Source organism: Condylura cristata, unplaced genomic scaffold (assembly GCF_000260355.1).
Source record: "Condylura cristata isolate star-nosed mole 26May11 unplaced genomic scaffold, ConCri1.0 scaffold00004, whole genome shotgun sequence".
NCBI lineage: Eukaryota > Metazoa > Chordata > Mammalia > Eulipotyphla > Talpidae > Condylura > Condylura cristata.
In genome coordinates, this window is record NW_004567105.1 from 1,933,323 (window position 1) to 1,948,146 (window position 14,824).

The following is a 14,824-nucleotide window of genomic DNA, read 5'->3' on the forward strand; positions in this document are numbered from 1 at the left end:
GCGCAGTGGGCGGCCGCCTCCCTCCCCTGTCACCCCGCTGGCCTGGCCAGGAGCTCAGTGATGGCGGGACGGGGCCTGGAGGGGGGAAGCCAGGACGGCGTGGGGGGAGCGCACAGCCGCGCCCATGCCCACTCTCCCACGCCCCTTCCAGCCATTCCCATCAAGTTCTCCGGCAAGCAGCGGGCCTCTCATTACCTCTACGCCAGGGAGCACCGAGTGCGCGAAGGCGCCAGGTCCTCCCGGCCTCCGAAGAGGACCCTGTTCGTCCTCAACGTGCCCCCGTACTGCACAGAGGTAAGGGGACAGCAGAACACCAGCTCCACCGCTGCGGGGAGCAGCCGGGAGACCCGAGGGGTCTGCGGCGCCCTGGGGCCCTCCGGGGCCGCGACTGAGCTGGCACTGAGGCGGCCGCCAGCTTGCCGCGCCCTCACCTGTTGGCCGCGGGAGGCCTGGGAATCGGCCTTTTAAAGCAGCGCCAGGAGTGACGCCGAGCCCCGTGGGGCTTTCCATCGTCGCCCAGAACGGCTCGCTGCCTGCCCGGTTCCCAAAGTGGCAGGTGTCCGCAGTGAGGAATGGGGGAAGGGGACGAAGGTCAGTCTCGTCTAGGTCTGCCACCCGTGTCCGGCACACTGTCCCCAAGCCGTCGTTCAGCTCAGCGTCAGGTAGCTGTACAGAAGCGCACCGAGGGAATTGCCGGGTCAGAGACGCGTTTGTCTGGAAAGGAAGCGTCGCTTCTGTCTCGCGTGCGAGAGACCCGCGAGCACGGTGGCACCAGAGGCCGGGCTCTGCACCACGTGCCGGCGCCCTCCCGGCTGGGCCCCGGGGCCTTCCCTTGGCGGGGCGGAGCTCCCCGTGACGGCCACTGGCGGGCCGTGGGCCAGCCCCGGGCGGGCCTGCCGTCTCCCCGGGCCTGGCTTTGCCCCCAGGTAGCGTGAGGATCTGCCGGCGGCAGCCTCCGAGAGGGCCGGCTGCGATCGAGGTGGTGGACGCGGGCTCTGCGGTCTGAGGCGCCCGCTTCCCTCGCAGGACTGCCTGGCCCGCCTCCTCTCCCCTTGCGGCCCTGTCCAGTCTGTGGAGCTCCAGGAGAAGCCGGACCTGGCTGAGGGCCCAAAGGAGCCCAAATCCAAGTTTTTCCAGCCGAAGCCTGTTCCGGTGAGCCTCCCGGACTGGGCCTGCCGAAGGCTGGGGTGCGCAGGCGGTGGCTGTGGGGCCCGGCCGGCCCAGGCCCGTCCTCGGGATGTGGGGGCTGCGTGTCCTCCACCGGGCGTGGCTCGTTCTCACGCCGCGGGCCGGTGGGCCACTGTCCTTCCCATGGGGACCCGTCCGTGAGCCTCTGTTCGCTCCTGGCCCGCCTAAGCAGCTCTCTGCGCCCTCCCGGAGCTGGGGGGGGGTGGGCGCGGGGGACGCTGCTGCCTAGGGACAGCGCTTCTACAGGGGTGGGCCAGCCTGCCCTCCCTGGTGACGGGCGGCCTCTTGGTGGGCCTCAGGGTCCAGTGACCGGCCCAGCCGAGGACAGCGTGCTTGGGCTGGGGTGGGGGCGCGGGCAGCTCCCAGCACTCCGCATGTCTCCCTGTCCAGGGCTTCCAGGTAGCCTACGTGGTGTTCCAGAAGCCGCGCGGGGTGGTGGCGGCCTTGGCCTTGAAGGGCCCGTTGCTGATCTCCACCGAGACGCACCCTGTGAAGAGCGGTGTGCACAGTCAGTGCTGGGTGGGGCGGTGCCCTGGGCCCTGGCTGGCGGGGGGCGGCCTGAGCCTGGCCCTGGGGTGGGACGGGTGAGGGCCCAGCTCGCCCGCTAGGATTTTCTTTATCGTCCGAGCCCTGAGCCACACGGCTCTGTTCTCTTGCTGTTGCCTGGGTCCTGTGAGCCCACGAGAAGGCCCCCGCTGCCTGCCAGGCCCTGAGTGGGGCCCTGCAGGGCTGCCCAAGGAAACCCCGTTTCCTCACCCTTGCCCCTCAGAGTGGATCAGCGACTACACGGACTCGCTGCCAGACCCCGAGGCTCTGCGGGTGGACGTGGACACATTCATGCAGGCCTACGACGCGAAGGTGGCCGAGGTGGGACTTGGCCTGAGGCTGTGAGGAAGAGGGCTCGTGGTGGGGGCGGTGGCAGCCTGTCCCTCGCCACCCTGAGCATCCAGGCTGCGATGTCCCTGCTGACCTAGGGCCACCCGCCTGGTAACCTCTAGTCAGACAGCCTTCGGGGAACGGCCAGTTGGAGGCGGACGAGGCCGGGTGGGCGCCGCTGCTGCGCAGCCCTCGGTTCGACGCTATGTTTGGGGTGAAGGGAGCAGCAGGTGTGGGCTCGGAGTTCACTGGGGTGCTTTGGGTGCCAGAGCCAAGGTTGGGGCAGTGAGGCGCTCTGGGCTGCCGGCCAACCCTGGGGCCTGCCCGTCACGGCCATTCCTTGCAGGAGGAGGCGAAGGCCAAGGAGGAGGAGGGGGTCCCTGACGAGGAGGGCTGGGTGAAGGTGACGCGGCGGGGCCGGCGGCCCGTGCTCCCCCGGACGGAGGCGGCCAGCCTGCGGGTGCTGGAGAGGGAGAAGCGGAAGCGTGCCCGCAAGGAGCTGCTCAACTTCTACGCCTGGCAGCACCGCGAGACCAAGATGGAGCGTAAGCGCGCTTAGGCCTGTCCTGCCCCAGGCGCTGACTGCCCAGTGGGTCCTGCAGGTCGAGTCCCAGCGTCCCAGGCCCCGGCCCCTCGAGGCGCAGTGGCACCGGGATGCCGTGGGGGCGGGGCGCAGGCCCCTGCCCCCCGGCCCAGGAGGGTGCTCTCACCCCCGCCCCCGTACCCGGCTTGGGTTGCTGCCGCTCCCTCTCCCAGCGCCCCCACATCTGACTGGCTCCCCTGGAGTGTGCGCTGGCACGTGCCCTCCACCCGGCAGCGGAAGTGGGGGAGGCCGCAGGGTGCTCCAGCCACGAGTAGGGCGCCGCCAACCCTGCCCCTCCCCCGACCCCCAGATCTGGCGCAGCTGCGCAAGAAGTTCGAGGAGGACAAGCAGAGGATCGAGCTGATGCGGGCCCAGCGCAAGTTCCGACCCTACTGAGCCGCGTGGAGGCGGTGGACGGGGGCGGGGCGCCCCGCTCGCCTGGATCGCAGCCGCCCGGGCCAGGGTCCCCGGGGTGACGGGCACAGTCACCTGTGGTTTGGGGCTTTGGCTGGTCAGGCCCTCCAGCGTGTCACTCGGCCTCGGAAACAGCGAACACAGGGACAGTTTATTTTTGATTTACGAAAGCTCCTGAGGTGCGCGTGGGGTCCCGGCGCCTTCCAGCTGCTGCCAGCGCTGCAGATTCCGCCCAAAACAGACAACTCGCCCCCTGCACCCCCCCATCCCGGCAGTGTTTCCCCTTGAATCAGTCTTAAGTTAGTCTCGGCACTCAAGCACCCGTCTCCGCCCTGGATTCTGCCTGCCTGTCCGGCCCGGCTAGGGAGTCGGGGTGCTAGGCACGAGGTCTTGGCTACGGCTGGGTCGCGCCTCCCTCACCCTGTAAGAAGGAGCAGATGATACTGGCCACGCGCTGGGGCTGGTTCAGGTGGACGTAGTGGTTGCCCGGGACTTCCACGAACTGGAACCGCTGGAGGAGGGAGCGCGGTCAGGAGCGGCCTCTGCACCCGGCGCCCCGTGCAGGGGTCTGCTCACAGGGCCCCAGCTGCAGCCGCTGGGGTGTCAGGCCCGACGGGAGGGAGAGTGGAAAGCCGGGCTTCCGGGCCTTTCTAAACTGAAGCGGAGCTGGGCTGGGAGGGTCGGGCTGCCGGTTCTGCTAGGTGTGAGCCTCAGGGCAGTTAGGCGCTGCTGAGCTGGCCAGACAGCTTCCTGCTGAAGGCAGGGCCAGAGGCCTCGGGGGTAGGTGACCCTAATGTGCCAGTGCCCCCAGGAATGGAGTCAAAGGTCATGGTCAGCTCAAGTTCCAACCTGGAGACCCACCCTGCCCGCCACCCTGTTGGGTGGGTGCAAGGACACCTGTTTGGGACCCTGTAAAATTGGGGCCACTTCTGGTCACGTTGGGCTTGGCCAGGACACATGTGAGGATAATAAACTGGAAGGTTCTGCCAGTACAGTGTGTCGCCTGTGCTGGCATGTGGCCCTAGATCCCAGGGCCTGCTGGCTCTCGGGGCCCCCGGCCTGGGGCTGGGCAGAGGGGTGAGGTGGCTGCCGCCGCCCCCAGACCCAGCACCTACCTCCTTCAGGGCAGATTTCAGCGTGTCGAGCAGGAAGAGCATGGGCTCCCGGTCGTCGTCATTGTCTCTGCGCACGTCGTAAAACCCTTGGCTTGATCTGAGCGACAAGGACGTGGTCTCAGCTGTGTGCCTTCCACCCACAGGTGCCACACGGGCCTCCGAGTCCTCCTGGGGCCTGGGGGGGGGGGCGGGCCCAGGAGTAGGGGCGTCCTCGGCCCCGCCGTTTAAAATCCACGTGCCACTGACAGACACTTTAATAACTGCGTAACGGAAGTTGCAACCGAAGCGCAGCTCTGGGCTCGGTATGTTCAGCGGTGTGACTGGCCAGCATCAGCTAGGCATCTCACCCCAAACCCAGCTTGGGTCTGCGCCCCCGGTCCTGGCCACGCGCCTGCCCACACCCTTTCCCTATTTGGGCTGAGTGGGATGAACCACATGGTTGTGCTCTGGCTTCTCGAGGCCGGTCCCGCAGAGGGGCCACTGCTTCCCTCCCAGTGGCCGAGAACATGGTGGGAGGCCACGCCTTGGTTGTCGTCTGCGGAAGCCTGGACTGGCCTGTCCGCAGAGGCCACCACGGTTCCTGCCTCGGGCTTGCCACAGCCAGCCAGGTGCAGCAGGAGGGGGTCTGGGCCCCCTCAAGGATGTTTTCAGCCTGGGCACCTGGGGGGGGGGCCCAGCCGGGTGCTGGGGCTAGGAGGAGAGGCGGCCTGGGGCTGTGCCGGCTGCTCAAACCTTGTAGTGGGGTCCTCCTGGGTAGGCCAGGGACCTTCCCCACGTGGTCTCACGGGGTTAGGGGGCGGGAACCCCTGGCCCCAGGCCGCCCTCCCGCGCGGCCACTCACTTGATGAGCAGGACGCGGGCCTGCAGCTGCTTCATGGCGTGCACAAACAGCTCCCTGCTGACGAAGTCGAAGCAGTGCTCGGGCTGGAGAGATGAAGCCGCTGTGAGCACCTGTCGGCCCTGCCATGGGCACAAGACCCAGCTCTCTCCGGGGGGGGGGGCATGGGGGCTTGACGGACCCCAAACAGCACCTCCTGGACAGCGGCCTTTGACTCAGGCAGGCACGCATTCCTCCAGGTCATTTTCTTCCTCCCTGGACCAAATGCAAAGAAGGGCCTGGGCTAGCCCTGGGCCTAGATGTCAGACTGAGTGGGCCCCTCCGTGCCCTTTCTTGGCCCACAGGCAGCTGGGCAGGAGGGCCAGGCCGCCGGACCCTGGACTTGTGGCCAGCAGAGCCCACGACCTGCACTGCTCAAGGCTCAGTGAGGTCAGCGCGATGTCCGGCTGCCACCCTGACCGTGTCCTGTGAGCTGACGGCACCTGGCCGCACCGTCTGTGTGGCCCTTGGAGGAGGCTGCTCCAGCAGCAGCCTGAGCTGAGCCACCTGGACTGCAGTTAGCGTAAAAGACGCCAGATGCCCCACGTGGCCAGCCGCAGGCTGAGATGGTCAGCGTGGCTACACTGCCGTAGGCCAAATATTAACCTTGATTTCACCTGCTGCTGCCTGGCCTTCTAACTTGGCTTCTTGGCCTGAAAATATCATGTGATCTGAGGCTCACGTTGCGCTGCCATGGAGCACGCCCCATGTCCAGCAGCCGAGCAGGCGGGACGTCGGCGAGCGCCCCGATTCACCCCTGGGAAGCTCCCAGAGCGCTGAGCCTGCTACCTCATGCCACCTCCTCGGCCTGAATCTTCCACTCCCAGGAAACTCCACCCAGGCCAGAAGGTCACGGCCGCAGAAGCGCACTGAACCCCAAGCCACCTCTTGCTCCTTAGGCTAAACGCCCTCGCTGCTCTTCTAGAAGCAGGTTCCTGTGCCACCCACAAGGTGTGATGAGACTGACTGAGGACCCAGCGTGTGACCTCACAGCCGGCTGAGGGCAGGCAGTGGGCACTCCCGCCCCAGGGAGGGGCTCTCCTACCCGAGTTAACTCAAAGGATCTTGTCACTGCCCAAGGCCCACAGGAGGGGGCGCTGATAGAGACTGGGGGAGCTACCTCCCCAGGCTGGGGCTCCCTACTGGGGCACAGCCTTGAAGCTCTTCACGGCCTTGGGGCTGGGGCTGGCAAGACTCCCCCAGGCTCGCCACTTAATGCCGTGCAGGTCCCTGTGGTGCAGTGGGGTGGGCTCTCAGGGTTCAACAGGATGACATGTGGCCCAGCAATCCCCCTCCTGCTGCCTAGATACAAGAACCAAAAACGACTGGACAGGAGAGTGTCCACCCATGTCTACTGTAGCCCACAGGTCGATGACAAAAGCAGACCGAGGACCGCTCAGCCACAGGGGAGCCGGACGTTCACCCAGGGGACGCGGTAAAACAAAAAGGCCTTTATGGCAGGGCTCGCCCTCCTCTCATCTGGGGTCCCCGGAGCGGATTCCGGGGTTGGAGCTTTCCCTGGGAGTGACGGAAAAGTGCTAGGTCCTGGCGGCCGCCCAGCAGGGCCTCTGTCCTCAAGGCCCCTGATGTATACTTGTGTGAAGGCTTCAAGCGTCGTCGGAGGGCCCTCCCCGGGGGCGCAGCGGGTTAGAGCGCAGCACTACGAAGCTAGCCATTTCGGCATGAGCTTGATCCCCGCCTGCCCCGGAGGTGACCACAGGGCGCGGCAGACCTCTCCTGGCCTGCCCACTGCTCCCCTCAGCAGTGTATCTCAGTCCACCTGCCTGTTCTTCCCACTCTGTCTCTGGTGAAGCCTCCTGCCACCCCTGCACCTCTGGCCTGTACCCCAGTTCTGTATGCATAAAATAAATCTTTTTTTTTTTTTTTTTTTTTAAAAAGGCATCAGAATCACACTACAGGTTACCACAGTCCAGGCGGAGGAGGTGGCAGCCGGGAGACTCACCAAGGCAATCCTGCGGTCTCTGTTCAGCGCCAGACCTGCAACAGCACAAAGAGGGCCTCAGGGTGAGCGAGGGGCTCCCCCACTCCCCTCGGCCTTCCAGTCAGAGCACACCGCCCGAGCCTGACATCTCTGGGGGGTTGTCAGAGCAGAATATGCCCACGGATGGCCACCACCTTGGGGCCCTGGTTCTGGTCTCCGAGGACCTTAAAATGGTCAGTCAGGGCTTTACCCAACCGGAAAGGCCCAAAAGCGGAGATTCTTGCCTTCACTTGTCAAAAGAAATGAGACCCAAAAAAGGCTGGCTAGTGGGGGTCCCAGCTGCGGGCCAGCCTCACCCCTTTTCCCCCTGCCACCCCAAGGAGACACCCCTGCCCACCCAGGAGGGATAGGCACCAGGCTGCAAGGGTGTCCATCCGGAGCCAATGGAACGAGGGGTCGGGCGGGGGGAGATGGGGAGACGCGTGGGAAGATGGAAAGGGGCCCCAATGGGAGTCTGCCCTGTGGAGTCCTCGCGCCACGTAGAAATGGTTTATTGACGGTTTACGACCAAGAAAATGACGTCGCTGTTGCCGTCAAGACCTCCCATTCAGTGACTTGTGCGCTTATTCTACTGACTGGCGCCCCACCGCCCTGAGCTTTCTGCCCCCCGCTCCTCGTGACCTGGACGCCCTGGTGGGCTTTGGCTTCCCAGGCCCTGAGCAAGCCCCGCGCCACCTTGCTCCACCCTGCGACTCTCACCACACCGCAGAGGGGTCAGTGGACAACCGTGGGAGCTGGCAGGTGCTGCGTGGACAGCGGTGGGCAGATGGACCCTGCACCATGGCGTTTCAGGGGTGACTGGCAGCCCCTCCCAGGGAAGCCAATGCAGACTAATAACAGCTGCCGGCAGCCGTGCAGCCATCTGGGAAAACAGCCAAACCGGGCACACGGCATCGCCCGCGGCATCGCGACCTCAAGCGCAGGCCGGACTCAAGCACCACAGCGGGGAAGCCGAAGGACAGCTGGCCAAGGGCGTTTAAAAACCCGCACAAGGAAACCTCTGCGGCGAAGTCAAAGACCAGCGGTCACAGGAAAGGACCCGGCTCAGCCCGGACACTGAGGAGACAGCACCCCAGCTGTGCAGCAAGGGCCGGGTGCGAGTGAGGGAGACCCAGCCCCCGGTGACGAGAATGCAAACGAGGCTCCTCTGCTGACCCAGCAGCAGGCACCCAGGGGCAGGGTGGCCAGGCCAGGCCTGCGGCCCCCAGCGCCTTCCTAGCAGCCCGCAGCCCTGCTGGTCACAGCCAAGGCTGACGTGCGGCCCTCGGCCGGACTGGGCACACTGGCCTAGGCAGGGGGGAACTCGCCTGTCTGCACAAAGCCGTGACCGCTGCAGCCCCGACGGCAAGTCCACGGCCAGGGGCCTCGCCCGCGTGGGCGTTCACATTCACCTAAGGAAACGCTGGAAGGATGAGGCCTCCAGGGACTTCCCGGTGGGGGAGGCGAGGAGGCCCTCCAAGCACACTATTTTTGTCGGCGTGGCTCTGAAGCCTCGGTCCGCACCTGTTCCAAAGCGCGTCAAGTCAAAAACCAAACTGCCGCCAAGTCTGCATCGCCGCGCAGCCCCTGAAGCCCTGCCACGGGGTGGGGGTTCAGGGAGGCCTCCCCGGGGAGGCAGGCTGGGGCACCCAGCTGGAAAATCGATGTTTGCAGACAGAGTGGCTTTCCGAGAGAGAAACAATTATGGAAACATTAAGAAAAGCTATTTTCCGTAATTGTTAGGTTTTCCCCTCTAATGAGAGATTATGGAATTTTTAGAAGATAAATTTAGATGACTAATTGTTGATAGAGGCTCTTAATCAGGCACTTGGAGGCCGAGCGCCTAGAAGGGCATGGAGTCCGGCCTGGCCACTCTTCCGGCTCAGCCTGCGAGTTCAGCGCCCGCCCCACCCGGCGCAGGGAAGGAGGGAGTTCGGATCCCAAGGATGGAGCCTCCTGAAGAGCCTCAGGGGTCAAGTTGAGGCAGGCGGGGCCTCCACAGCCCCCACACCTTGCCCCTGTGTCCTGTCTGCTGTGCCGTCAGCTCTGCGTGGTCTTCGGGAACGGGGCTCCCCCCCCCCCGCCGCGCTGCCGCAGCCTCACTGCGCCCAGGGACACCCAGTGGGTGAAGGACTCCGGTCCACAGCCCGCCGGCAGAGCAGCATGACCGGCATTGTAGTTGGCACCTGGGGTGAGGGGCCCCAGGGACGGCCCCTGCACTGTGGGGTGCACCCGACCCCACGCGTCTGGGGGTGGAGGCCCAGTGTGGGGGTTGCTCTGGCCAGGACGCTGCCCAGGGCCAGGCTTAGGGCCCCTGCACTGACTCTGGCCTCCTGACCAACTCCTGACTCCAGCCCTGCTTGTCCCCCTCCAGACTGTTCTATAGACAGCCAGGTTTCACTCGGTGCCCTGACCCTGGCCCCCCACCACCCCGGATAGAGTCCCCACTGCTCAGTGTGCCCCACGTGGCCCCCGCTCTGGCCTCTGACCCCACCTGCTGCCGGGGGACCTTTTGGGCCCGGACCCCGGTGCTCCCCCGGCCTCATCACTAGCGTGCGTTCAGGGAGTCTCCAGGCAGACGATCACTCTCTGGCCTGTCCGTCTCGCAGACACCAGACCTTCCTCTCCACAACAAGGGGCATGCCCGCCGGCTGAGAACCCCCAGAAGCTGGAGACGCCCCTCGGCCGCCAGACGATGCCCTCGCTGCCGCAGGGAACAGCCCTCTTGCAGTGGTAACTAAGGCGTTTTGAGACTGTGGGCGTCCCCAGCAGGAGGGCGCCTGTCCTGGACCCCAAAAACCTCCAACCAACAGCAGCAAGGAAGCGGAGGAAGAGCTCGCCTAGCCCTAGCCTGGACCAGGGTGGCCCAAGGGCCCCAAACCTCAGCCAGGGGGTCTAGGAAGGCAGAGGCCAGCGGTGCCCCCTTCCCAGGCGAAAGCCACCCCGCGTCCGCTTCAGGAGCGAACCCCTCCCACAGCTGGCAGCCAGGTCGGCCGCCGCCTGCGGGGCAGGCCTCTGCAGGCGCCCCTGCCCCTCGGTGAGCATCTGCCCTGGCCCAGGCTGCTCAGCCTGGCACTGCCTGCTGGGCTGGGGCAGGAGCTCTCTAGGATCCAGCATTTTGCCAGGAAACCTCCCACCTGCTCCCTCTCCCCCTGCCTCGCGGGGGGCTGCAAGCCAGGCAGGGTGTCTGTCTGGCCGGCTCTCCCCAATGGGCCCGCAGAATGTGCTGTCGGCGTCCGGTTTTCAAGAGACTGGAAATCTCCCTTTTCACATAACATCTTTCTCCGCCAAATACGAGCAACCTACCCGGCCCTTGTGCCAAATGCTTGAACCACACGAGCCAAACAAGCTAGGCCGGGGGTCCCTGGTGGGGGGCGGGGCAGGCAGACACAAGTCACTGTCGCCCCCAAGCCCCCACCGCTGCTCCCGGGGCTGGAACCCTTCCCCACAGCTGCCTCCCTCGGTCCCTTGTCCCCTTCCTCCCACTGTGACCAGCCCCCGCTGTCCCAAGACCCCTCCCCCACCCTTTCCCACGCCTCTCACCTATTGCGCCTCTCACCTATTGCTCTGCGGGGACCGGGAGGGGTCGCCTCAACCGGTCCGGAGGCCCACGGGACTGCTTACAGGTTAACCCCGGGGCTCCAATGGCCCACTCTGCAGAAGCTCCCAGCTTAAGGGACCCCCACTTCCAGCAACACCGCCCCCCTTGGCAGCTCAGTGTCTGCATCACCGCTTCCTGTGAGCCTGGCCCGGCCTAACCTGCTCCCTGGCCTTACTCCGGATTAGCCCACTTCTGCGCCTGCGCCTTCTGGAAGGGCCACGTGTGCGGGCTGTTGGGAACGTGTGGGTCTGTGGCCGTCTGCCCTCTGCTGCGCTGCGCCGTGGTCTGCGGGGAGCTGCGGGGATGATCACTGAGACAAGCCCCTCGTCCCCCAACAGCCACAGCCTGGCGGCCCGAGGTCCAAAGAGCCGTTGGTGCCCACTCACTCATTTCCAGAAGGAAAGCACGGCGCAGCCCCAGCTTCTCGAGGAACTGGAAACTGGCCACGCTGGGCCCAAACCCTCACCGTAACCCTGGCCAGGCCGCCCCAAGCACGCCTCCAGGCCCACACCCCGCCTCGGCGCTACTTCACGACCTGACCTCACCATCGGCCCCTTGCGAGATGAGAGAGGCAGAGGCAGAAGCCGGGCCCGGTTCTCAGTGCCCAGCATGGGTGCACGTGGGCCGTCCGCCACAGGGGAGGCCTGCCGCGCCGTGGGGTCACCACCCTGGTGGGGGTCGAACCCGCTGCGGCCAGCTTCACAGCTGCGCCCCGGGAGGCCCCGGCAGGCTCTCCTGGAGCCCCTGCGGCCTTGCTGGGGCCGGTGCACGCAGACCCTTAGTGAAGGCTTCCTGAGTGAGCTTATCAGTGGGGCACAGCAGCCAGCTTGGAAGCTGCTGAGGGCCACAGTCGCTAGGCCTTCCTGAGCCGGCGGCTCCCCCTAAGGATGGGGCGCAGGAGGATGAGGGGCCGCGTCTGCGGAGCTGGGTCACGCTCTCCGGCCGGAGGCAGCGGTGACCCGTTCCTCAGGCTGTCACCAGAGCAGGTCTGTCCATGCGACGGCTGGGACAGTGCCCTCACCTGTGGCCACCTGTGTGGTTCCTCTCTGCAGGATGAGCTGCCCGCCTTCCTCCCCCACGTGACTGTTGTTCTTCAGGAACCTGGGGAGAGCGAGATGCTCACTGCCTTGGGGCAAAGGAGGTGGGGTGGCACCCAGAGGACGGGCCGAGCTGTGCAGTGCCCGGAGGGCAGCTTCGCTCCTCAGACGCCAGCTGCTCATAGCGCCGCTGCCGGGCACACAGCCACAGCACAGCTCCCAGAGCGCCGCCAGGAGGCGCCCTGTGGTCGCCACAGGCCGGCACTCTCCTACAGGCAGGAGCCAGGGCAGCCTGCGGGCTTGAAGGGGCGTGGGGGGTTAGCAAAGTGCCAGCCGAGGAGAGGCCCAGAGAGGGAAGGAAAGGTGTTGGGGTGGGGGTGTGTGCCTGTGGGCGTGTGTGGCCTGCTTGCAGGGAAAGGGGGCCGGGTCACCAGAGGGGAGGGCCCAGCTCAAGGAGGAGAGCTGGTGCAGTGTCAGCTGGGGCAGCAGTGCCGGGAAGCTGACGCCTAGCAAACGCAGGCTGGGGGGAGTTGAGATGAATGCTACCTCTGGGCCCCCGAGGCCCTCCCCACCCCACCCCCGATCCCGCAGACACCCCTGCTCAGTCTCGCCGCCAGCACATACCCCTGCAGCATCTCTGCAGCGCTGACCACGCGCGAGGGCTTCTGGGTGGCCTCCAGCTGCAGTGTGTGTTCTATGGCCTTCCGCTTGTAGGTCAGGAGGTTGGGTATTTCCTGCAGGGCAGGGTCTACTGGGGGGCTGCAGCCACCTCAGCCCCCTCTTCGCAGGGATTCAGCCACAGTTCCCTCCCCCTCCACCATCAGTCACTCAGACCCTCGACTGTGGCCACACACGGCATTCCTAAGCTCTCCTTGCCCGCTCCAGGGGTATCAGCCTGGGGCCTGATCCCTTGGTCTGCCCTGCACCTCCTCCGGCCTCCAGGGGACCCACCAAGGGGATAGGGCAGAGGGCACCCCAACCCCGGTCTCCCCGCCTTTACCTTGGAATCCAGGGCAAATGGTGTCGAGTCCAGCAAGATCAGCTTGTCCACCATCTCGGGGAAGATACAGGAAAACTGAGATGCGACACAGAGACAGAAGAGTGAGCAGGACAGGGAGGAGGCGGAGGGCCTCGGGCTCTCCTGGGGACAGGGGAGTTTGCGGAGACAGCCTTGGAGGGCCAGGTGCCCCGTCAGAGGCCATGGGCCCACGGCACTGACTGGTCAGGACTCACCACCCCGGCACAGCAAGCAGGCCCAGCCGACAAATGAGGCTTGAAACTCGGGATTCGAGGCATCCCCGAGGAACTATGCCCCGCGCCGGCTCCCCCCACCCAAGGTTTCCAGAGGTGGCCACAGCAGAGCCAGCTACTCACCATTCCACCCACAACGCCACCTGGAGGGTGAAAGACAGTCGGCTGGCACAGTTCGCCCCTGCCGGCCCTCACCCTGACAGCCTTCCCCAGGAAGAGCTGCCCTCAGCGGAGGGGGGCTCCCTCCCTGGGCCACGTGGCCTTTGCACCAGCCCTGAGCAGGCGGCCGTGTGAGGGCCTATGGCCCTCCAGACAGTGGCCTGAGGCTCAAGGGGACAGTGGCCAGAGGGCCCGGCTGGCGGGAGCCCCTCACTGCTCCCTGAGGTCCTGGCGGTGCAGGGGAGCGGCGGGGCGGTCAGGTCTTGGCACACAGGTACTCACCGAAACTGTGGCCCAGGAGGGAAAACCGGCTCCACTTCAGGGCTGAAAACACAGGAGGCGCCTCAGGGTGGCCCGCCCCGCTTCCTGGAGCCCCTGTGCTGGCCAGCAGGGGGCGGCCCACTCGGGGACTGGCTTGGAGGGTCCCAGCTCCTCTGTGGGGGCCTCGCCACCTCCATGAGCTCACAGACCTGGGGCCAGCACCCTTCCACCCAAGGCAGTGCCATTTCCTGTTCCGAGGATGAGGGGACGTCCTGAGCACCCCCCACACCCCTTACTCACCCGCTGCCACTCTTCGGATCTCACTCACGAAGTTTTGGTGGTAATACGGGAGGCCCGGGCTATAATGGGACGAGAGCCCGTGGCCCCCGAAATCCATGGCCACGTAATAAAAGTCTGTGCCGGGGCGGGGTGGGAGAAGGTGTAGGTTGGCCATCTCCCCAGCGCTCCCCACTCCCTCAGCCCCTCACCCCTCCACCCAGCCCCACCTTTAGGCAGAAGAGGGATGAGTCTGTCGAAGGAGTTGGCGTTGTCCAGCCAGCCATGCAGGCAGAGAATCGGGGGCGCCTGCTGGGAGCCCCAGGCTTTGGCAGCGATGTGGCCCCAGGGCACAGCCAGTTTCAGCTCTGACAGCAGACCTGGGGGGCAGCCCCAGCCCCTGCTTCAAGACCTGCGGCCAGCACCCGGAGCCCCTTCCCCGGCCCATGCAGGGTCCCAGAGGCGGCCCTCGGGGCCCAGGGAAAGGTAGGGAGGGAACCGGACACTGGGCGAGGACATCTTGGGAGGGTTTCCTGGCAGAACTTCCTAGGGGGGCTGGCTGGGCCTGGGCCCTGCCGTTTGCTGGTGTGTGACCTTGGGCAAGTCACCAAAACCTCCCGGCCGGTTTCCTTTTCTTTAGGCTGGACTGTAAGAGTAATAACCACTGCCGGCATTTGCTGACTCCACCGCGGCCGGAGCGGGTGGCGGGGCTGCCCGCGTCTCCCCAGCACTCTGGGTCACTATGGCAGGTGCAGACCAAGCCTGAGGTCACCCAGGGCGCGCGAGGAGCCTCTGGCCTCTCGGGCAGCCACGGCCTTCTCCAGCGCTAACTTTTGCCCCACTTGGCCGTCCCGGCCCGGCTGGGGCCCGCGGGACCCCAGCCTCGCGCGCGTGCGCTCCTCGAACCAGGGGCTTTGGGGGAAGCCTGCGCCCCAGGCTCCACGGGTGGGACAGAGGAGGGCGGCGCGGCCAGCGCATTCCCGCCGTCACCGCGTCTTCTCCACCGCGGCCCAACTAACTGGGCCGGCCGGCAGGAGCGCGCCCGGGGCCCCCCACCCCACTCCGGTCTCAGGGTCCCCGGCGGGTATTTCACCCATCGTTCTCGTCTCGCGGCGCCTCAGCTGCCGTCACTTCATCGCCGCCAGGCGGGGCGCCAGGGGAGGGCAGTGCCAAGTTCCGGTACCGGCCCCGCCTCGCCTCTGTCC

General features: G+C 66.2%; 2 protein-coding genes across 2 annotated transcripts in view; one reads left to right on the forward strand and one right to left on the reverse strand.

The window, feature by feature from the left end:
- The window catches only part of RRP7A (ribosomal RNA processing 7 homolog A (S. cerevisiae)), a 3,564-nt gene extending 464 nt beyond the window's left edge, over positions 1-3,100 (forward strand). Inside the window, exons 2-7 of the mRNA XM_004675620.2 lie at positions 152-294; positions 1,027-1,152; positions 1,579-1,696; positions 1,958-2,055; positions 2,411-2,609; positions 2,958-3,100. Coding sequence (XP_004675677.1) covers positions 152-294; positions 1,027-1,152; positions 1,579-1,696; positions 1,958-2,055; positions 2,411-2,609; positions 2,958-3,043 — 770 coding nt within the window. The 3' untranslated portion in view covers positions 3,044-3,100. The remainder of the gene's footprint in view (positions 1-151; positions 295-1,026; positions 1,153-1,578; positions 1,697-1,957; positions 2,056-2,410; positions 2,610-2,957) is intronic.
- Positions 3,101-3,191: 91 nt separating this feature from the next.
- SERHL2 (serine hydrolase-like 2) lies at positions 3,192-14,809 on the reverse strand. Its single transcript, XM_012720465.1, has 12 exons — positions 14,713-14,809; positions 13,850-13,999; positions 13,644-13,757; positions 13,365-13,406; positions 13,047-13,066; positions 12,673-12,747; positions 12,297-12,406; positions 11,657-11,736; positions 7,017-7,051; positions 5,018-5,100; positions 4,177-4,273; positions 3,192-3,572 (listed from the first exon to the last, which is right to left on the reverse strand). The coding sequence occupies exons 1-12, from the start codon at positions 14,714-14,716 to the stop codon at positions 3,456-3,458; spliced, it is 927 nt and encodes a 308-aa protein (XP_012575919.1). The 5' UTR covers positions 14,717-14,809; the 3' UTR covers positions 3,192-3,455.
- Between the last annotated feature and the right edge of the window lie 15 nt (positions 14,810-14,824).